Raw genomic sequence first — 22,761 nt, 5'->3', positions numbered from 1 at the left:
GGGCGCTGTGAGCCAATCATCAGCTGGCAGCTGGAAGTTTGCTGGGGCCCCTTCGGCTGTGGCTCTCAACACTCCTTAATACCTTCCAAAAAAATTTGAAATCTAATTCCAGTATGAAGAATAACACAAAAATTATATCTATAACTTATTGGCAATAGTTTATTTTATCCAACTCTAAAACATCAAATACATGAATAAATACCAACAAAACTTGTTATTTCCATACAAACCCAAGACTTTTGCTACACATAACTTTTAGTTTGGAGAACACCAACTTGGCAAAGTGTTCTCCAAAGGTTTACATTTAACTGAGCTTAACTTTTAAAGTGCGATTTAGAATCCAGAGTGTATGGTAACAATAATCACAGGTGTGAATTGGTTAAGAAAAATCAAAGGATAGCCTTAAATCTCTTACACATTTAATATTAGATATGGAAAATGACAAACCCCCAAATAGTGTGGCCTGGGAAGAGGGAGTAAAGAGGAAAGCAGCACATTGATGGCATTGATCCTTTCCTAGTGATAGAACAATCCCTAGAAAGGAAGCCAAAGCATGAAAACAAGTTTTTGTTTCTCTGGTATAAGTGCCTCAGTGTGCAGGTTATGTGTAATTGCTTGAGTAGTTTATAAGAAACTGCCAAATGGTTTCCTACAGTAACTACATAGTTTTACACTCCTATTAGCAATGTATGAGTTATCTAGTTTCCCTACATCCTTGCCAGCATTTGGTGGTGTTACTGTTTTTTGGTTTAATCATCTTGATAAGTGTGTAGTGGCTCGTATCTGTGGTTTTAATTAAATTAACTAAGTTGGACATTAATGGTTAATGATAGATGGTTGAACATATTCTCATGTACTTATTTGCCATCTGTCTTCTTTGTTGAAATGCATCTTTTGAGCATTTTCTAATGAATGGCTTATTTTTGTACTATTGATATTTGACAGTTCTTTACATATTCTAGATACTAGTCCTTTTCAGATATGTGTTTTGCAAATATTTTCTCCCAGTCTGTTGCATATATTTTCATCATTTTTTCATAGAACTTCATGGATAAATTGTAACTTCAAAGAAGATTTATTATTTCTTCTTTGTGTAGTTCATGTTTTTGGTATCAAATCTAAGAATTATTGCCTAGCTTTAGATCCCAAAGTTTTTCTATTTTTTTCTAAAATTTTATTATTTTACATCTTATATTTAAATCTGCGATCCACTTTGAATTAATTTTTATGTAGGTGTCAGCTTCAGAATGAAATTTATTTTTGGGTGAAGTATTTAAAAACAAATCCTAGATAATCATTACATTTCAGTATATTTCTCTAAAATATAAAGATGTTTCTTAAAACCATTCTCACTATGAGTGAAATTAATGATAACTGTTTAATATATTATAATAGCCTGTGTTCTGATTTTTCTAATTGCTCACAAAATATCTTTTTATAGCACTTAGCTGTTAAATATTTCTGTTTTATTATTGAACAACATCTTCCCCTATTCTTATGCCTTGACTTAAAGAGACTGGGCTAATTGATTTGTAGAATGTTGCACTTTCTAGATTCAGCTCATGGTTTCCTTGCCTTTGCAGAATTAATGTTTAGAAAGATAACTATAATAAGCAAATAATTATAAATTTGTTGATTAGAAGAAAAGAACTGTTTTTAAGAGAAGGACTTTTTGAGCTAAAATTTAAGTTAAGAGATAAGTGTTCCAGGTAGAAGGAATGTAACACATGAAGACATGGAGGAATAAAACACACTAGTTTGGCTGGCACTTGATGAATAAGGAAGAATATGACATGCTGTTGGAGACACATGCAGGGGTCAGATAACTAAGCGCCTTGGCAGATTGTGGAAGGGAAGTCAATAGGAACATAATCTGACTCTGTTGATGTTTTAAAATGCCCACCTTGGCTGCTTTATGGAAACTCCATGAAGGTCCAGTGGGGACTGTGTGGATTCAGATAGTCGGGAAGCGAGAGTAAAAACTGAGAAATCTTGTTAGGCTGTTGCAGTAGCCTGATAATGAAAATGGTAGTTGCTTTTACTGCATTGATGATAGAAAGTAGTAGATAGTTTCTGTAGGTAAAATGGACAGACTCTTGGACGCTTGGTAATTGTGAAAAAGGATCAGGAGGGAGAGAGAGTGATAAAGGATGGTGCTAATAGTTGAATATTGAATGTCACCCCCCTACCCATGTGTTTACTTTTGGTCTCTTTTGGGTGATGGTGGAATTTTTAGGAGGTAGAACATTGTAGGAGGTGCTTAGGTCACTGGAATTGTGCCTTTGAAGGAGATCATGGGATCCTGATCTCTTTCCTCTTCCTTTTCTCTTTTGCTTCCTGGCTCACGATGTGAGTAGTTTGCTCCCTATTTGCTTCCCACCATTACCATCTAGCACCCCCATCAGAAACCCAAAATGATGAGTCCACCTGAACTTGGACTGGAATCTCTAAAACCATGAATCTCAGAGTAAACCTTTTCTGTTCATAGGTTAATTATCTCAGATATTTTATTAAAATAACAAAAAACTGACTACTACACATAGCAACTAGGCATTTGTTTAAACAGTTGAGCAGATAGAGATTCATTTTCTGAGATGAATCAGAAAAATTAATCTGGTTTCTAGTTTGTGACAAATTTAATCATGTGGAATATAGTCTTCTGTTTTTCTGTTGTTAGTAAATTAGGTATGGATGTTGAATTTTATCAGATACCTTTGTAAGTTTTCTTATTTACATTTGTTTCTGTATTTAATATAATTGTATTACTATAGTTTTAACTTTAACATAGAATAATTTAAATAGCTTAGGAATTACTTAGAACAGAAAATTAAAAGAATTCACCATTGAGTCCTCCAAATCTCATACTTATTTTTGAAGAACAATACTTTTTTCTGAATATTATCCATATTTATTAGCGAGACTAAGGTGTCTGTATTTTTTTTTCCTAAAAAAAATTATTTCTGGGCTGGGGATGTGGCTCAAGCAGTAGCGCACTTGCCTGGCATGCACGGGGCGCTGGGTTCAATCCTCAGCACCACATAAAAATAAAGATGTTTTTGTCCCCCAAAAAGTAAATATTAAAAGATTCTCTCTCTCTCTCTCTCAAAAAAATTATTTCTTAATTGTAGTTGGACACAATACCTTTATTTTATTTATTTTTATGTGGTGCTGAGAATCAAACCCAGGGCCTCACTCTACCACTGAGCCACAACCCCAGCCATGTCTTTTCTGGAGTCAATTTATTTTTTCCCTGTCATCCTTTTCAGATTTTCAAGTTTATTAAATTAGAGCTATAATTTTTAAATTGCTACTTTTTCACATTTGAATACATTTTAAAATAGTTTTTTTAACCTTTTATTGATTGATTGATGTATTTTTATGTGGTGCTGAGGACTAAACCCCCAGTGTCTTACCGTGTGAGGCAGCCTTACCCGTGCGAGGCAAATATTCTACCACTGAGCTACACCCCCAGTCCCTGAATACATTTCTTTTATTCTGTCCTCATGGTTAGATTAATAGAGAGATTTCTTTTGTTTAAAAAAAACTCTTGGTATTATTTATCAATTTTATTGTTTTCTCCTTAAACATTCATTTTTGCTTCTTTATTTTTCCTTTTTAGCTAAGCTTAAATATTTGAATTTCTTTTTGTACTTTTTGAATGCTTTATTACTTAATTTTTAATTTTTTTCTTATTTAATTAGAAACGTAAGATAATGAATTTTCTCCTGGGCATAATTTTGGCCATATCCCAAAGACGTTAATATTAATATATTTATTATCAGCATTTTCTAAATAATCTGCCTTGGGAGTTAAATTATTTAGGTGAGAGTTATAAAAATAACTTATGATCAATAAATTTCATTTGATTTGTTTTAATCTGGGGAATATGCTGGGATGTTTTTGAGTCATAACGTATGTTAAATTGTTATAATGTCCATGAGAAGAGTACCTATAGTATATAAAGTTAAACATTTGTCCATTTGATGAGGATGGGATATGCAGAGAGCATTGCTCATCTTAGGATGGTTAGGGAAGGTCTCTTGGATAAACTGACAGATTTAAATGAAATGAGGGAACAATAAAAGCAAATGCCTTGATAAATTGTCTATGTTTTACTTAACTGAAAGATTTAATCTCAGTCTGTCTTTCTATTTAATCTGTTGTGTACTTATACTTCAAAAATGCTGATTCAGAGAACACCTCTTTGCATTGTTATATAAAGCATTTTTAACGTCATCACATTTGGCTTTACGTACCATAAACTGATTAGTTTATAAACTAAGAAGTTTATTTCTCATAATTCCAGAGACTGAGATGTCTAATATCAAGGCCAGTTTGGTGTCCAATGAGGACCTCTTTCCTACATCACAGATGGTCCCTACTTGCTTTGTCCTCACACGGTAGAAGAAGCAAATGAGCTTCCTTGGATCTTTTTATAAGGCACTAATCCAATTTGTGAGCACTCTACTCTTATGAACTAATTATCTCCCGGAGGCCCGAATGCCTAATATTATCACTTTGGGGATCAGGATTTCAACATGTGTATTTGGAGTGGAGCTACAACAACCTCCAATTTCTATCCCTCCAAATTGTGAGATACATGAGAGAGCTTTTGCAGAATTTTGTATACTTCAGGTTTTGTTTTTTTTTACTACTTTCATTATCAGTTCTGGTACTGCCATTCTATAAGGAATTTACATGGATTACCGTCTTCTTTTAGTTAAAATTGTACTGTAATTAGATGGTACTTTTTCAATTGCGTTGTGTATGATTAGGGTGTTCATGTAGTTTCTCAGTGGTGGTGTTTTCTTTGCAATTTCTACCATCTATCTTCTTTGCTTTGAGTTTAGGGAATGGGCCTCCCATAAGCTAGTATCTATGCAACTATTTTCCTAGAAGTCTGCTTTTCTCATTTTATTGAATACTTAAAGAAAAGTCATTTATTAGAATAACTTGTCAGTCTTAAGTTTCAAATTAACTGTTTTTTTAATGACTCAACAGGTTGGAATTAGAGGCACCAATATAGTTGTGCTTGGAGTAGAAAAAAAATCTGTTGCTAAACTTCAAGATGAAAGAACTGTGAGGAAAATTTGTGCTCTTGATGATCACGTCTGCATGGCTTTTGCAGGTACTTATGGACCAACAATAATGATGCATAGTATTCTAGTGCAGTGGGGCAACACAGTTGACCCTACTACTGCAATTTGCTGTATATATGCAGTGTATATAGTTATACTTTATATCTTATTGAAAACAAACAATATAACATTTGTAAAAGAAAATTATGACTTTATAAACTGAGATTTATGATAATGCTTTGATAATAAAGCATAAATGTTAGAAGAAGTATTTTAACTCCTTAGAACTTTAGGGAGCAGTTCTCCTTTTAAGCTGTGTTTGTGTGTGTGTTGTGTGTGTATATGTGTATGTGTGCGCACACGCGCTTTGTTTTGTTTTTGTAGTGCTAGGGATTAAACTCGGGACTTTATGCATGGTAGGTAAGCACTCTAACATTAAACTATATACCTAGCTACTATAAACTTTTTTTGGGGGTGGGGCGGATACTGGAGATTGGACCCAGAGGTGCTCAATCCTTGAGTCACATCTCTGGCCTTATTCATTTTTAAAAAATTTTTATTTTATTTTTTTTAGTTGTTGATAAATCTTTATTGTGTTTCTTTATATATGGTGCTGAGAGTCAAACCCAGTGTCACACATGCCAGGCAAGTGCGCTACCACTGAGCCCAGCCTCAGCCCCCCTTTTTATTATTTTAGTTTGAGACAGGGTCTCTCTAAGTTGCTTGTGGCTGGCTCTGAACTTGTGATCCTCGTGCCTCAGTCTCCCAAGCCACTAGGATTACAGGTGTGTGCCACTGCACCTTCTAACTATCAACTTTTTATTTTGAAATACTTATAGATTCCCAAAAAGTTTCCAAAAATCTCAGGAAAGTTCACTTTAACTTTACCCAGTCTCTCTCAATGGTCATACTTTCAAAACCCATAAATTCTTATTTGTATATTTAAAGAGTTTTTACAGATTTCACCAGTTTTATATGCATTCATTTGCATGTGTATGTGCATATTTGTAGTTATACTTACCACAAGTATAGGTTCATGTAGTTACCACCACTGTTAAGATACACAAACTCTTCTATCACAAAACACGACCTATGGTATTCCTTCTCCCCATCTTTGACCTCTGGAAGCCACTAATCTATTTTTTTTAAATTCAATTTATTTTTTTTAGTTGTTGATAGTCCTGATTTTATTTATTTATGTGTGGTGCTGAGAATGGAACCCAGTGCCTTACACATGCTAGGCAAGTGTGCTACCACTGAGCCATAGCCCCAGCCCCCACAAGTCTACTTTCTATTTTCAAATTTTGTCATTTTCAGAATGTCATATGAATAAAATCATATGATGTATATAGCTTTTTCAGTGGTCTTTTTTCATTCAGCATAATTTTCTTACAATTCATCCAAGCAAGTTATTGCATATATCAATTATACTTTCCTCTTTTATTTCTGAGTAGTATCCCATGGTATGAATGTATTGCAGTTTGTTAACAGCTTAGCCACTGAAGGACATTTGGAGTAGTTCCAGGTTTTGCCTATTACAAATAAAGTATTTTGAACATTTGTGTATAGTTTTTGTGTGAGTATCATTGCTAGATTGTATGATAATGCATGCTTATTCTTATAAAACACTTCCAAATTTTATTTCAAAGTAACTATACTCTTATATTCCCACTAGCATTGTATGAATGGTTCATTTTTTCTACATCCTCAACAGCATTTGGTGTTGTTAATTTTTTTTTAAAGAGAGAGTGAGAGAGAGAGAGAGAAATTTTTTTTAATATTTATTTTTTAGTTTTCGGCGGATACAACATCTTTGTTTGTATGTGGTGCTGAGGATCAAACCCGTGCTGCACGCATGCCAGGCGAGCGCGCTACCACTGGAGCCACATCCCCAGCCCATTAATTGTTTTTTAATTTTAATTTTTTTAAATTTTTTTTTTATTGGTACTGGGGATTGAACCCAGGAGTGCTTAACCCTGAGCCATATCCCCTTTTCTTTTTATATTTTATTTAGAGACAGGGTCTTGCTGAGTTGCTTAGGGCCTTGCTAAGTTGTTGAGGCTGGCTTTGAACTCGAAATCCTCCTGCATCAGCCTCCTGAGCCACTGGGATTTACAGGTGTGCACCACCATGCCCAGCCCAGTTTTTTTTTTTTTAATTTTAGAAATTCCTATAAGCATGTAGTAAAATTTAATTGTGGTTTTAATTTGTATTTCCCTCGTGGTTAATGATGTTGAACATATTTTTCATGTGCTTATTTCCCTTTGTACAGTGGATAAGACATTATCTTTTTTGTTTTTGCTCATTTTCTAAGTGTGTATTTTAAAAATATTTTTTAGTTGTAGGTGGACACAATACCTTTATTTTATTTTTATGTGGTGCCAGGAATCGAACCCAGTGCCTCAGCAAGCTTGGTAAGCTCTCTACCACTGAGCCACAACCTGGGCCCCTTTAAGTGTATTTTAAGCTGGAATTTTATATTGAAGTTTAAAAATCTTATTCAGCAAAATGTAGCTCTTATCCTATTTCCTTTTGGAATCAAGTCAATAAATATAAAAGATAAAAATCATACGAAGTATCTTTTCTGATCAAAATGGAATGAAACTAGAAATAAGTAGCAGAAGAATAAAACCTAAAACTTTACAAATAAATGGAAAGTAAGCAGAAAACTCCTAAATTGTCCATGGAGTGGGAGAAAAAAAAAAGCCCAAGGGAAATTAGCAGGTATCTTGAGAGAAATAAATAACTGAACACACAGCAGCCTTACTTAGGAAATAGAGTTAAAGCAGTGTTACAAAGGAAATATAGATGCAAACACTTATATTGAAAAACAGAGACCTAACTCAACAACCTATATGTTAAAAACAAGATGAGACAAACTAATTCCAAAGCTAGAAAAGGAGATAATAATAGAGATCAGCACAGAGTGAAATAAGAGAATAGAAAAATAATAGAATATTAATAACACCAAAAATTGGTTCTTTGAAAAGGTGAACAAAATTGACAACTCAACTACATTGACTAAAAAAAGAGATTATTCAATCAAAATAAGAAAAAAAGGGGAATTTTACTGCCAATTTTAGAGAAGTAGAGGATTTTAAGAGAGTACTATTGTATATCAACAAAATTTCTTCAAACACACAGATCCCTTTAAGTACTCAATATGAAACTTAAAATCTCAATAGGTATAACAAAGAAATTGAATCAGTTACCAAAGATTCCCAACAAAGAATAGTCCAGGATCTAATGACTTCACTGGTAAATTCTACCAAACATTTTAAAGAGGAATTAATAAATCATTTTCAAACTTGTCCAAAAAATTAAAGAGAACACCTCTAAATTAATTTTATGAGACTAATATTATCAAGATGCCAAAAGCAAAGATACTACAAGAAGATAAAATTATAGAAACAATATTGCTGATGAACAGTGATATGAAAATATCAATAAAATACTAGCAAACTGAATTCAACATATTAAAAGGATCATACCTCATGACCAAGTGGAATTTATTTTTGGAGTGTAAGGATGGTTTGGCATAAGAAAACTAATCAATAAAATACATCACGTTAACAGGAAAAGAATATTCAAGGAAAAAATACATGATCTTATCATTTGGTACAGAAAAATGCATTTGACAAAATTCAAAATTATACTCCTCAAAAGACACTCAATAGGGGCTGGGGCTGTAGCTCAGTGGCAGATTACTTGCCTTGCACATGGGAGGCACTGGGTTCGATCCTCAGCACCACATAAAAAAATACACATATTAATAACGTGTAATAATAAAGGCATGCTGTCCATCTACAACTACAAAAAAGTTTTAAAAAACACTCAATAACTACAGAATAAAAGGAAATTACTTCAACATAATTAAGATCACATATGAACAACCCACATATCTTATTGGTAAAACACTGAAAAGCTTTTCTTCCAGAATCAAGAATAAGACAAGGGTGCCTCTTCTCCTCTCCTATTCAATATAGTAATGAATGTCCTATTCAGAGTAGTTGGGCATGAAAAAGAAAGGAAAGGCATCCAAATTATAAAAGATTACAGACATTGTGATCTTATATGTAGAAACTCTATCAATTCCACACAAAAATATTGTTATAAATAGTGAATTGAACAAAGTTGCAGGGCACAAAATCAAAACTCAAAAAATCAGGTGCATGCTCTCGTAGAGTATTAATCCTAGCATGCTCAAGGCCATGGGTTCAATTCCCAGTACAGCAAAGAAAAAAAAAGAAGAAATTTGAATAGTAACTTTTAAAAATTTTGTCATGCCAGGCACAGAGGTGCATGCCTTTAATCCTACTTACTTAGGAAGCTGAGGCAGAAAGATCACAAGTTCAACTTGTAACAACTTAGGGAGACTGTCTTGAATAAAGAACTAGTAAGCACCCTTTACTAGTTCTTTATTTAAAATATTTTGAGACAGACAGAACTGTCTCAAAATTCTGACAGGGGATAGTACTAAGAGGCAGAATATTCCTAGTTTCAATCTGTAGTCACACACATACACAGAATTCATTTACAGTAACATCAAAAAGAATAAGATACTATTTAGAATAAATTAAACTGAGGAGGTAAAAGACTTCTATGCTGAAAAATATGAAATGTTGCTGAAAGAAATTAAAGAAAATACAAAGAAGTAAATGCCCCTCATTTATGAATTGGAAGACTTAATTTATTATGAACATGCCAGTACTATCCAAGGCAGTATACAGATTCAGTGGCATTCCTATCAAAATCCCAATGATATTTTTAATAAAATCTATTTGAAATTGACGAAATCTCAAATGGCCCTGAATTGCCCAATCTTAGAAAAGAACAGAGCTGGAGGTCTCATATTTCTTGATTTAAAAACTCAATACAGGGCTGGGATTGTGGCTCAGCGATAGAATGCTCGCCTAGCACATGCAAGGCCCTGGGTTCGATCCTCAGCACCACATAAAAATAAATAAAGATATTGTGTCCAACTACGACTAAAAAAATAAATAAATACTTTTTTTAAAAGACCTCAATACAAATGGGCATGCTGGAGCACACCTGTAATCGCAGCAGTTTGGAGGCTGAAGCTGGAAGATCACAAGTTCAAAGACAGCCTCATCAACTTAGTGAGACCCTGTCTCAGAATAAAAAGTAATGTGGGCTAGAGATGTTGCTCACTGGTTAAGCACCCCTGGGTTCAATCCCTGGTACCAAAACACACACACACACACACACACACACACACTCACTCTCTCTCTCTCTCTCTCTGAAGTCCTTATTCCCACTGAGTTCAAAGCCAGACTTCTTTATCTACTATACCTGTACTATGGACAGAGTACTTGAATGCCCCTTTCCTCACTTTACTCATCCATTTGAGTACTTCATTGATTTGTTACAAGAATTAAGGGAGTAATACATATGATTCATTGAAATAGTGTCTGGGTACACAGTGGTAATTCCAGCGACTCAGGAGGCTAGGTAGGAGAATTACAAGTTCCAGGCCTGCCTCAGCAACTTAGTGAGGCCCTAAGCAACATAGTGAGACCCTGTCTCTAACAAATGAAAAGATCTCGGGATGTGGCTCAGTGAAAAAGTGTCCCTGAATTCATCCCCAGTACCAAAAAAAGAAAAAAAAAAAAGATGTCTGACATGTGTTGAACAGATATTACTATTACTACTAGTAGTACCATATATGGTTAATATATAAAAAGCTCAGGTACAGTGGCACAAGCCTATAATCCCAGTGGCTCAGGAGGCTGAGGCAGGAGGATCATGAGGTCAAAGCCAGCCTCAGCAACCTAGCTAGGCCCTAAGCAACTTAGCAAGACCCTGTCTCAAAATAAAACATAAAAAGGGCTGGGGATATGGTTCAGTGGTTAAGCACCCTCGAGTTCAATCCCTGGTACCTAAATAAATAAATAACAAGAAAGGATGTGGCAAAATATGTACTAGCTTAAGAAAGTATCCATTTTATATTTATATGAATATACATGTATAATATAAAGCAAGTACAATATAAAATGGCAAGTTACAGAAGAACATGTATAATATAATTATATTTATGAATTTTGGAATGGTAGCTTTTGTTTCCTAGTTTATAGTGAGCATATGTAAAAAAAAATATATAGTTTCACTTTGAAAAAAATGACATTTTGTTGATATTGTTATACTGTGCTTTAAATGTTTAGGAAACAAACCTTCAGAAGAATGAAAGAATCTTTTAAAATTATATATCATATGGAGTTCCATTGTATAAATTTTATATGATGATAGTATTTTCAAGATAATGTGGTATAAATTTAAAATAAATTGAGAGCTCATTTGTTCTATATATGGCTTGCTTTTAAACAAAATTAAATTATGATTTTAAATTATTTCCCCAAATAGAATTTGTTCTCTTTTGCCTAACCAAATGATGGATATAATTGCTACTTATATTCAAAACAGACATATAAAACTATATTATTTATAAAGTTTGGCAAATTTATCACTGATTATTTTTTCCTTGAATCAGTTATATTACTACTTCTTTATGTCACTTAGTTTTGTATCACATTTCACATTGTAAAGAGAAAATACTTTGGCATACCATATCTGATTATATTTCTTTTTATTTTTTTAAATTTTTTTATTAGTTGCTCAAGACAATACAATGATCTTGACATATCATATATTTGATTCAATACAAAATTACATATCTGATTATATTTCTAATTGAAGATTTTTGTTTGTTTTAAATTTTTTGCAGTATCGACTGTTATACCTAGGGTTTCCCGTATGCTAGGCAAGTGTTCTACCATTGAACTACATCCCCATTGCTTTAAATTAATTGACTAATTAAGACAGATCCTTGCTGAGTTGCCCAGGCTGGCCTTGAACTTTTAGTCCTTCTGCTTAGTCTTCCTAGTGCCTGTGATTACATGTATGTGCCACCATGCCAAGCAAATTGACTGAAGTTTTCATCTGTAGGGTAAACTAATCAATCTCTTGCTGTTTCTTTATCTTGGATAACTTTTGCAAAGAGAAGAGAATTGGTTTCTTTTTTTTTTTTTTTTAAATTTATTTATTTATTTATTTTTAGTTATCGGCGGGCACAACATCTTTGTTTGTATGTGGTGCTGAGGATCGAACCCGGGCCGCACGCATGCCAGGCGAGCGCGCTACCGCTTGAGCCACATCCCCAGCCCCGGTTTCTTTTCTTTAACTGTGTATGTGATGATGATTCACACCCTACATGAGTGTTAGGGGGATTGCAAACAGAGGTTCAGACAGTTTCTTCATTGTTAGCTAATATTATCTGTCTTCAGATTCTTTCAGGTTTCTAGAAATAGGTTTTGAAACTCTGTTGAAGGGAATCCATGAAAGGGATAGTTATGTGAGAAAGATTTTATAAAACTGTGTTTTTTGTTTTTTGTTTTTTTGGCAATCTAGTTAGTATTAAGAGAGTGGGGAAAGAAAATGGCCAAATAAAAGTCAAATGCTAAATAAATCCTTAATACAAATGTTTGTGACCATTTTATCAGTTAAAGTTTGTAGTCAGTTTGTTATTCCTTTGATAGAACACATCTGTTTCCTTATGGAAGTATTGAGAACTAATCACAAGACATTTTGATATTGTAAAAGCAAAGTCATATGTTTTCTTTTTCTGGCTGGGTACAGTGGTGCACACCTATAATCCCAGCTACTCTGGAGGCTGAGGCAAGAGGACTGCAAGTTCAAGACAAGCTCAGACAATGAGGCAAGACTGTCTCAAAATAAAAAATTTAGAGTTGGGGTGTAGCTCAGTGGTAGAATACTTGCACAGCATGTTATAGGCCCTGTATTTTTCCCCAGCATTGAAAAAAAGTTTCTTTTTTTCTGTTTCAACATCTTGATTTTTAAATCTTGATCTTAGGCCAAAAAAATATGGTTTTATTAAATGCAGTTTTAATTCAGTGGAAGTATGTTTCACAATATAAAGTAAAACTCTTATTTTCAGGAGATTAAATCTAGCTTATTATTAGTGTTTAAATCATTCTTTTTACTGGGGATTGAACTCGGGGGCACTCAACCACTAAGCCACATCCCCAGCCCTATTTTGTATTTAATTTAGAGACAGAGTCTCACTGACTTGCTTAACAACTTGCTTTTGCTGTGGCTGGCTTTGACTCGTGATCCTCCTGCCTTAACAGGAGCTGAGCCCAAGTCGCTGGGATTATTGTGTGTGCCACCATGTCTGGGTCTTTTTTTTCTTTTTTTTTGAGCTACATCCTTAGCCCCTAAACCATTAATCTTGAAAACTATTTTCTTTACAAAAAAGAATGCATCAAATTAAGTTTGAAAAGAAAATAAATCAGAATGTTTAAGTGACACCTTATATCATAATTCCTTTATAAAGGTCATGTATTGAGAAAAAAAGATGTTATAAAGAAAGGTTTGATTGGAGAAGGAAAATATGTATTATGAAAAAAAGTATTTTTGTAAAATTTTGACTATTTTTATAGGATTGACTGCTGATGCTAGAGTAGTAATAAACAGAGCCCGGGTGGAGTGCCAGAGCCATAAGCTTACAGTTGAAGACCCAGTCACTGTAGAATATATAACTCGCTTCATAGCAACTTTAAAGCAGGTAAGCTAATATTCTATTAGGTTTCTTCAAATCAGTTAAAATATCTAATCTAGTAATAATCCATTATTTTAGGTTCTGTCATAGAAACAGTACGGCTACCCCAAGCATTTGATCTATTAATCTACTAGATACTCTTCTTTCTCACAATTACTTCACAGTCACACTCTTATTCAGATAAAAATGCATTGACTTAATCACTAGATATCCCAGTCAATTTCAATTCTGGAAATTATATAAAACTTAAAAGAGCATAAATCTATAATCTTTTAAGGCAATTTCTACACTTCTGGAGATACAGATACTAGCATTCTTTAATTTTTTTTCCAAAGAAATGCCCATTTTTTTCACCTATGAATCTAAACACAGCTGATCAAGTTTAGATATGACTTCTTCTGGAACCCATGCATAGATACGTGGTTTAATGATAAATGTAATCATGATGTATACAAGTATTATTTTTCTCTTGTTTTATGTGTATTTTGTATATGGCAGCAGAGGCTGTGCATAGAATTTTTATGAAAAGAATTGTAAATTTGTAACAGTGGGATTGGGACTGGTAAGGTCTGGGGCAGAAGATAGATCTCATGAGCACCTTTTGTACTTTTATATTATTTTAACCCTGTGCATATATAATTTTCTTATTTAAAAAAATTGATGAAGGGGATATAGCTCAGTTGGTAGAGTGCTTGTCCCACATGCACAAGGCCCTGGGTTCAATCCCCAGGACCACAAAAAAAAAAAAAAAGTTGATTAAGCAAAAAAAAAAGTAAAAAGTCTTCTCCTCTAAGGTATATTTACAGAGCAACTACTTCATGCCTAGAGGTACACTAGGCACATTAGGAAGTACAGAGGAATTAACACATAAACTTTATTTTCAAAGAGGTTCATAGTTTAACTATTAACATTGAATTCTGAAGTGGCTTTTTAAAAATTCATATAATAAAATTGAAAAGTAAGAAAATAAATACAAAGCCGGATGCCATGGCACATGCCTATAATCCCAGCAGCTTGGGTGGCTGAGACAGGAGGATTACAAGTTCAAAGCTAACCTCAGCAAAGGTGTTGTGCTAAGCAACTCAGTGAGACCCTGTCTCCAAAATACAAAATAGGGTTGGGGATGTGGCTCAGTGGTTGAGTCCCCCTGAATTCAGTCCCAAGTACCTCCCCCTGCAAAAAAAAAGGAAAATAGACACAATATATAGACAAGACCAGGAAGAAAGCTACTATTAAACTGTTTCAAACCACATAATTAAACACAGACACAGAATTTTATACAGTTATATAAAGTTGCCCAAATTTTTAGTCCTTAGCTTTCTATCATGGCAGCTTTTTTGTATGACATGTAGGAGCACCAGTCTCAGTGTGAATTCCATCCTTGGAGCACAAATCCAGGAAGTTCCCTGGCACTGAAGTAATAAGAAATATAATTGGTTCCCAGTGCCACTTTGTCTGTGAGAGAAAAAAAAACAACATGCTTTTTATTCAAGAGAAACAAAGGGTCCCTTGTCTTGGGACTGAAAGAAATATCTCACTTGGGTTTTTAAGTAAAGATAACTAGTATAAGTGAACAGAATATATTTGTTAATAATAGTATCAAGTAAGGATACTGGATAATAATAGTAGCAATTATAGTGTTCCTCAAGGTAAACCAAGGATGTGCTTCAAAAGTATACAACTCATTGAAGTCAGTTTTGCTGAGAACCAAGATGGGTATGGCATGAACACTGTTCTCTACTATTAAAGAGGTTACAGTCTAGTTTGTTACCAAAATGTACACAACACAATAGGAAAACATTTTGAGAAAATATAAGTCCTGAGAACCTCCCCGTGCAAAAAAAAAAAAAAAAACCCGAAAGGAAAATAGAAACAATAAATAGACAAGACCAGGAAGAAAGCTACTATTAAGCTGTTTCAAGCCACATAATTAAACACAGACACAGAATTTTATACAGTTATATAGAGTTGGTTTTATTTTACAGATTGTATACATTAATTTCTTTCAAAATTTGTTATGAATTGAGATTAGTCCAGAAAGAATTCTAAAAATGTGTAGAATAAGAATTAGGAAAGGAGATCATTTTGATAGCAATTCTCTATTAATTATTAGAATTTGTATGTAATAATTAAAATAGTGTTATTCTAAAAATAAATTTTATTTTTCAGAAATATACCCAGAGCAATGGACGAAGACCTTTCGGAATCTCTGCCTTAATTGTAGGTTTTGATGATGATGGTATCCCAAGATTATATCAGACAGATCCCTCTGGTACTTACCATGCATGGAAAGTGAGTCTTCAATTTGTTAATATTTTTTGAGAAATTGAATAAATGTTTTCACTTTTAAATGCTTAATAGCAGGCGGGGGTTGTGGCTCAGTGGTAGAGCACTTGCCTAGCATGTGTGAGGCACTAGGTTCGATTCTCAGCACCACATGAAAATAAATAAAGGGCCACCAAGAACTAATAAAATATCTTTTAAAAATAAATAAATAAATAAATGCTTAATAGCTTTCAGGGACATGACAAAATTATGTTGCATTAAAATGTTTGCACTGGCCAGAGATATGAAAAATTGTGCTCTATATGTGTAATGTAAATTTAATGAATCTTGTCATATATAACAAATTAAAATTATAAAACAAATGTTTGTACTGTCAAAACCTTTATAAATATAGTCAGCTGGTCTGAAATTATAATTTTTGGATAACAAAATGCCTTGGTGTTTATTAACGGATCCTTTTCCTTACTTTTGAAAAGATGTGACAGACCTGACAAACCTAAATGGCCAAATAAGAGAAATACTGTCTAGTTTGTATTGAGCATTCATTTTTTCTCCAAATTAGTATTGCTTCATATAGATGCTTGTTTTGAGTAAAATAGTGTTTTTGCTTTTAGTGAAGAACTAGATGGGCGCTTAAACTCCATACTGAAATGCTTAATGTGTTCTCTATTCTAGGTCAGTCAGAGCACCCTAAACTGTGATATGTACTTATTTGTTAGTATACAGCAATGATCTCTACATAATTTGTGGAATATAATTTGTTTCTTGGATAAATTGTTATTCTTGTATTTGTACCGAACTGCTTTGTTTTATGATACACTCAAATCCAATACAAAAGCCCAGAAAAACTAGTAGCAGTTTCTAGAAATGAATTTTTATATATTCTCATAGAATAAGATGACAGTTCAGAAATGTGACTTTATCAAAAGTTTAAGTACATAGGTTTTAAATAATTTCCTGCTGAATTTAGTTTACTATTGCCAAATAAATTAAGTGGGAAATATTGCTATGGTCTTTATGCATGTATTAAGAAATTGTTTTTCTCTGACCATATGTGTAAGATACTGTTTTATAAACCAGTTAACCAGCTGGGTACAGTGACACACACCTGTAATTCCAGAGGCTCAGATGGCTACTACAGGAATATTCCAAGTTTGCGGCCACACTTAGCAACTTAATGAATCCCTAAGCAATTTAGAGATACCCCATCTCAGAATAAAAATGGCTGAGGATGTAGCTCTGATTTCAATCCTCAGTACCACAAAAATAAATCCATTTAACCAGATCACTAAAACAGTGGATTGTAATCTTCCAACAAATACCAGAATACCTGTGCCAGATGCAATCTTTTAATTTGCTTGTGTAATCTAATTGGTAATCAGAAGGTATGGATTTACCTGCTGCAAATATCAGAACTTTTTAACATCTACTAGGTTTCTGTGCCTTCCAAATCAGTGACCTAAACAAAAGAAGTTATTATATTCCCATCTTTAAATAATTTAAAGCCTGCCATCTTCTGTTTGCATTTATCATTACATTTACTATTTATTTCAATATTATAACAGCAATTTCCAAGTCTACATGAAGTTTTCATTTTAAATTGCTTTCTGGGGACTTACAAAGAAGTATTTTAATTTTCTCTTGGGAAAATTATGGAATTCTTTTTATTATTTATTTTTAGTTGTAGTTGGACACAATACTTTTATTTATTTATATGTGGTGCTGAGGCTCAAACTCAGGGCCTCGCACGTTCTAGGCAAGTGCTGTACCGCTGAGCCACAACCCCAGCCCTGGAATTCTTATAATCATTGTACATTTTATTGATCATTTCATTGATCTGAACTGTGCTCTGCTGTGGTGTCTTCCGGCCACATGATAGAGTTAAGAACATGTGAACAGTTGTGAATATGCACACACATGTGCCTCACTATTGTTATTTTACTCACTTCTTATATTCTTACACTATGGTTTTTTATAAGGCTTTGGTTGAAGTAAGTATTATGCAACTTAAAAAACTCATCTATAACAAAACATTTGAAAATTTTTTTATTTTATGAATTTGGTAATTGAGATTCAGGGATTAAGAGATTGATTTAGGTTCACATCCCTACTTAATAGCAACATTAAAATTAAAACTCAGTAAATACTGAAGCAATATTGGAATAAACATTTAATTCTTTCCACTATAACATGTAACCGCCCTTAGCCAGTTGACACTCTGTACACATTATATAAATTCTGATATCCATTTTTGAAAGATAGAATAAAAACTGATTTGATTTCTACTTCTGAGGGAGTATAGCGTTTTATCTAAGATCAGGTTTTTTGGTTTGTTTTGTTTTTCTGTGTTCCATTTGTTTGTTTTTATGATGACATATTATTTCAGGTAGCGTAACAAAATGGTGCAGTGGACTATTGGGAGCAGCCATGGCACTGACTGGCATTACAACACTTTGCAGTGCTAGATTTTAGTCTTACAAGGTACAGAAAGAAGAACATGTAGAATAGGTAATAGAAATGGGAAGTTATTGGGGCTTGGATCGTGGCTCAGTGGTAGAATGCTTGCCTGGCATTTGTGAGGCCCTGGGTTCGAATCTCAGCACCACGTATAAATAAAATAAAGGCCCATCAACAACTAAAAAATATTGAAAAAAAAAAAAAAGAAATGGGAAGTTATAAAAATAAACTGGCTTCATGACCTGTATAGAAATGAGAATAGAAGTAGCTGATGCCAATACTTTAGTTTGTTGTGGGCTCATTACCTGGCACATGACACAGCTTTCCTTCCTTCCTTCCTTGTTACTGGGGGTCGAACCCAGGAAACCCTACCTTTTTTTTTTCTTTCTTTTTTGAGACAGGGTCTCATTAAGTTGCTGGGACTAGCATCGGAACTTTTGATCCTACCTAAGGCTCCTGAATGGCTCAGATTATAGGTATGCACCATTGAACCCAGCTCACAACTTTTAATTCTGAAGGTTCTGGTCCATTAGTGATCTTGCCTTAGTGGGTTATAGAGCCTTCCATTAACTTTTTCACTTTATGGGGAAGTGCTAAGAGAAACCTTCAGAAAATCTCTTAGAGTTCTAATATCTTCTCCCTGGTCCCACTGTATAGTAGTCATTTTTAATTTTAATAATCAGAATAAATCATAGTATCTGTTATGGTTTAGATTTAGGTGTCCTCCAAAAGCTCATGTATGAGACAATGCAAGAAAGCTTTGAGGTGAAATGATTGGTTATGAAAGCCTTAACCTAATCAGTGCATTAATCCTGTGATAGGGATCAACTGGGTGGTAACTGTAGGCAGGTAGGGTGTGTCTGGAGGATATTAGTCATTGGGGCCCTACCTTTGGGATATATATTTTGTTCATGTAGAGGGGAGTTTCTATCTCTCTGCTTCCTAACTGTCATTTCCTGAGCTGTTTCCTCTACCACTCTTCCACTATGATATTTTGCCTCACTTTGGACCCAGAGCAACAGAGTTAGTTGGTCATCTGTAGATTGAGACCTCTGAAACCATGAGCCCGCAAATAAACTTTTCCTCTTCTAATTGTTTTTGTCAGGTCTTTTGGTTACAGCAGCAAAAAAAAAAAAAAGCTAACTAAAACAGCATCCTTACAATGATAATAACTCCTTCTATAGGTTCATATAGAGCAGAATCCTAGCCTTGACAGATGTTGTCATATAACTGCTACTGTAACTGAGTCTTCACATTTCTATCTGACTGGCTCCTTCAAGGTGATAAAAAATATAATAAGAACCAGTGAATGCCCTGAGCATAAGTCAGTTTCCCTGCTTCTTCACAGTTAATTCATTGCTTAGAAGCAATATTTTGTAGGATACCATGATGTATAATACTGAAAAGCATTCAGTAAATGTACATTTGGCATATGTAAGGGTAAACTGTAAGTTCCTCTTCCAGTGAGATAATGCTGCTACTCCTTCCATGATGGAAGAGTTCAGCAAAATCAGTTAGTCATGTTGGCAAGTCAACTTTAAATTTTTGTTTCTTGAACCCAGGGCCTCCCATGTGCTAGGTAAGCACTCTGCCAGTGAGCTGCATTCTAGGCCTCCTAATTTTTTTTAAAAAAATGACAAATGAAAATTTTATGTATTGGTGAAAATGTAATGTTTTGATAACACACCTATCACCATACCTAGAATCTATTCTCTATAAGCAATTTTTAAGTCCCCAGTATATTATTATTAACTATAACCACCATGCTATACAGTAGATATCCAGAACTTATTTATCCTGACTAAAAGTTTGTACTCTTCAACTAGAAAGTTCCAATTTCCTTCCCTCCACCAGCTTCTAGTAACTACTATTCTATTGTTTCTATGAGTTTGATTATTTTAGATTCAATGTAAGTGAGGTCATTGACTATTTGTGTTTTGGGACTTAGAAGAAACTTCTTTAAAATTGTTGTAACAGGTTCCTGGATTTGTCAAATTAAAAACCATCCTTTTATAAAAACCTCCAATGCTAGAATAGAATAGTCATTATATTATGAGGTTTGTTGTTGTTGTTTTTGATAGTGCAAATGAACCCAGAGGCATTTTACCACTGAGATACATGTCCAGCCCTTTTTATTTTTATCTTGAGATAGGGTCTCTCTAAGTTACTCGGGGCTTTGCTAAATTACTGAGGCTGGTCTTGAACTTGTGATCCACCTGTCTCAGTCTCCCGAGTCATTGAGATTTTAGGCATGTACCACCATGCATGGCTTTCATTATAAGTTTTTAAATGTACATTTGAACTCAAAAGGAAGAAAATTCTAAAGTGGCAACTCTCAAAATTCCATCTGCAAATCCCTGGTCCATAAGGTGAAAAAAAAAAAAATCATTTTCAGAGACCTCACTAGATTAATGCTTACTTCATCTGCAGCACAGCACCCTCTGCTGATTCTTTCCTGGGCAACAAGAGCTGGTGGTCAGAAATTCATCATGTCTATTTCAAAAATCCATCCCAGGGAGATCTTTAACTCTTATGAAAATCCCACGTTGAAGCTGTTCTTTTCACCTTAAGACAGTATTTTTAGGCTTCTAGATCACCATGATGTGAGCTGCTTCCCTCCACCACACTCTTCCACCACGATGTTCCGCCTCACCTCAAGCCCAGCAGAATGCAGCCAGCCTTTTCTAGACTAAGACCTCTGAAACCAACTCCAGAACCTCGGAAAAGTAAAGCTGCCTTTGAACTCTGAACACTGAACACAATATTCCAGTCTTTGCAACAAAAATTTCTTTTGAAGTCCACCTGACAGGCAAGCAGAAAGGGGAAGACAGATGTAAAGGGTGGGAGATCAAAGTACAGACTCTGGAGCCTATTCCTTGGGTAGCACTACAGATACATAACCAAACCAAACCAAAGACACAGACAACAAAATGTGTACAAGGAATAAACAATGACTCAGGATTCTGGATCCACAACACAGAATGCATACTGAAATAAGGCAAAAATGGGAGGGTGGGATTGAGCAAGGACAATGGTTATATTAAAGAGAGAAGTATATGCAGACATGAGAGAGTAACAATAAATCCACGTTTAAGACGGAGCTTCCACAGCCAGTTACAAAGCCATCTAAGAAGCCCTTTATAGTTCCTTAGACACTTGAGCCTATTAAACCCTAAAATTTCAATTCTGGAACTATTGGAACTATTTCAGTGAAATGGACACAAGTGAAATAAAATAGAATAGAAATAAGAATCTTTAAAAAAAAAAGTCTTTTTAGAGCTGCTGTACCCAGTAGTGTCTCAACTGGTATTTGTGGAGGCCGTAGCACCAGGATCTTGATAAGTCTTGTTCTATGGAGAAGGGTGTCTAAAAGGCTGCTGAGCACATCAATAGTATTGCATCTTCCCTGGTTAGCAATAAATCGAGTGTCATGGGACAGAAAATTGATAAATAGATGGTGATCAAAATGGGTGAAATAGAAAATAAATCCAAGTTCATGTGAGTCCCATTCTGGGGCTCTCTCAAACTGTCACCACTGAGAAGGAGGTACACTGTATTGCCATATCACAGACTTTACTGGCAACTCCAAAATAAGACTGCCAGTTCTGAATTCCTCCTGCCAGTTCCAGCTTTTAGTATGATTTTTGCTGGCTTTCATGGTGGCAGAACTCAGGCAGGAGTTGATGATCCTCCCTGTTAGTGCAGCCAACTTCATCCATGCATATTGGAGTAGAGGACTACCATTCATAACCTGAAAAATGTCATCAAAAAGACAGATGGTGGGGCTGGTGTTGTGGCTCAATAGTAGAGCACTTGCCTAGCATGTGTGAGACACTGGCTTCCATCCTTGGCACCACATAAATAAAATAAAGGTATTGTGTCCATCTACAACTAAAAATATGTTAAAAAAAAGAAGAAGAAGAAGAGGAGAGATGGTAAAGATGCTACAAAGTGGGGTCAAGTGCATGTTTGCATCTAACATCCTGAAAATTAAGAAATCCTGGAGCTACTGAAAAAATCAAATCAATAAAAACCTATTATACTGTTTAGATTGTAATTAGCATGGATATAGCTGTCTCTGAGTTCTTCAGGTCTGGGAAGTATGAGTTGGACTTCAAGTCTTCTGATGACACTAGAGGTACATCACACTTGATAGCTGTCCAGCCTGTACAAGTTCTTCATCAAAGAATATCCAGTATTGTCTGTCAAAGAACCCTTTTACCAGGAATGATCTCACCGTGACCTGCAGGTACCCCTGGCTATTTAGCTCCTGTCCCTGATGTTGACGTAGGCAGCTTGAGACCCCACAACTAGTACTTGCCAAGAATTATGGTAGTTAGCTCC

The 22,761-nt window shown here is 34.6% G+C and overlaps 1 protein-coding gene across 3 annotated transcripts in view; it reads left to right on the top strand.

Moving 5' to 3' along the window:
• The window catches only part of Psma8 (proteasome 20S subunit alpha 8), a 56,157-nt gene that overhangs the window by 8,115 nt on the left and 25,281 nt on the right, over positions 1-22,761 (top strand). Inside the window, exons 2-4 of one of the 3 annotated variants that reach the window (XM_027935747.1) lie at positions 5,002-5,014; positions 13,556-13,680; positions 15,844-15,966. In XM_027935747.1, coding sequence (XP_027791548.1) covers positions 5,002-5,014; positions 13,556-13,680; positions 15,844-15,966 — 261 coding nt within the window. Of the gene's footprint in view, positions 1-5,001; positions 5,129-13,537; positions 13,681-15,843; positions 15,967-22,761 lie in introns of all 3 variants that reach the window. The other 2 variants (XM_027935745.2, XM_027935744.1) reach the window with 2 other exon arrangements.

Source organism: Marmota flaviventris, chromosome 16 (assembly GCF_047511675.1).
Source record: "Marmota flaviventris isolate mMarFla1 chromosome 16, mMarFla1.hap1, whole genome shotgun sequence".
Classification (NCBI taxonomy): Eukaryota; Metazoa; Chordata; class Mammalia; order Rodentia; family Sciuridae; genus Marmota; species Marmota flaviventris.
Note: the sequence above shows the minus strand (reverse complement) of the source record. Positions and strands in the feature narration are given on the sequence as shown.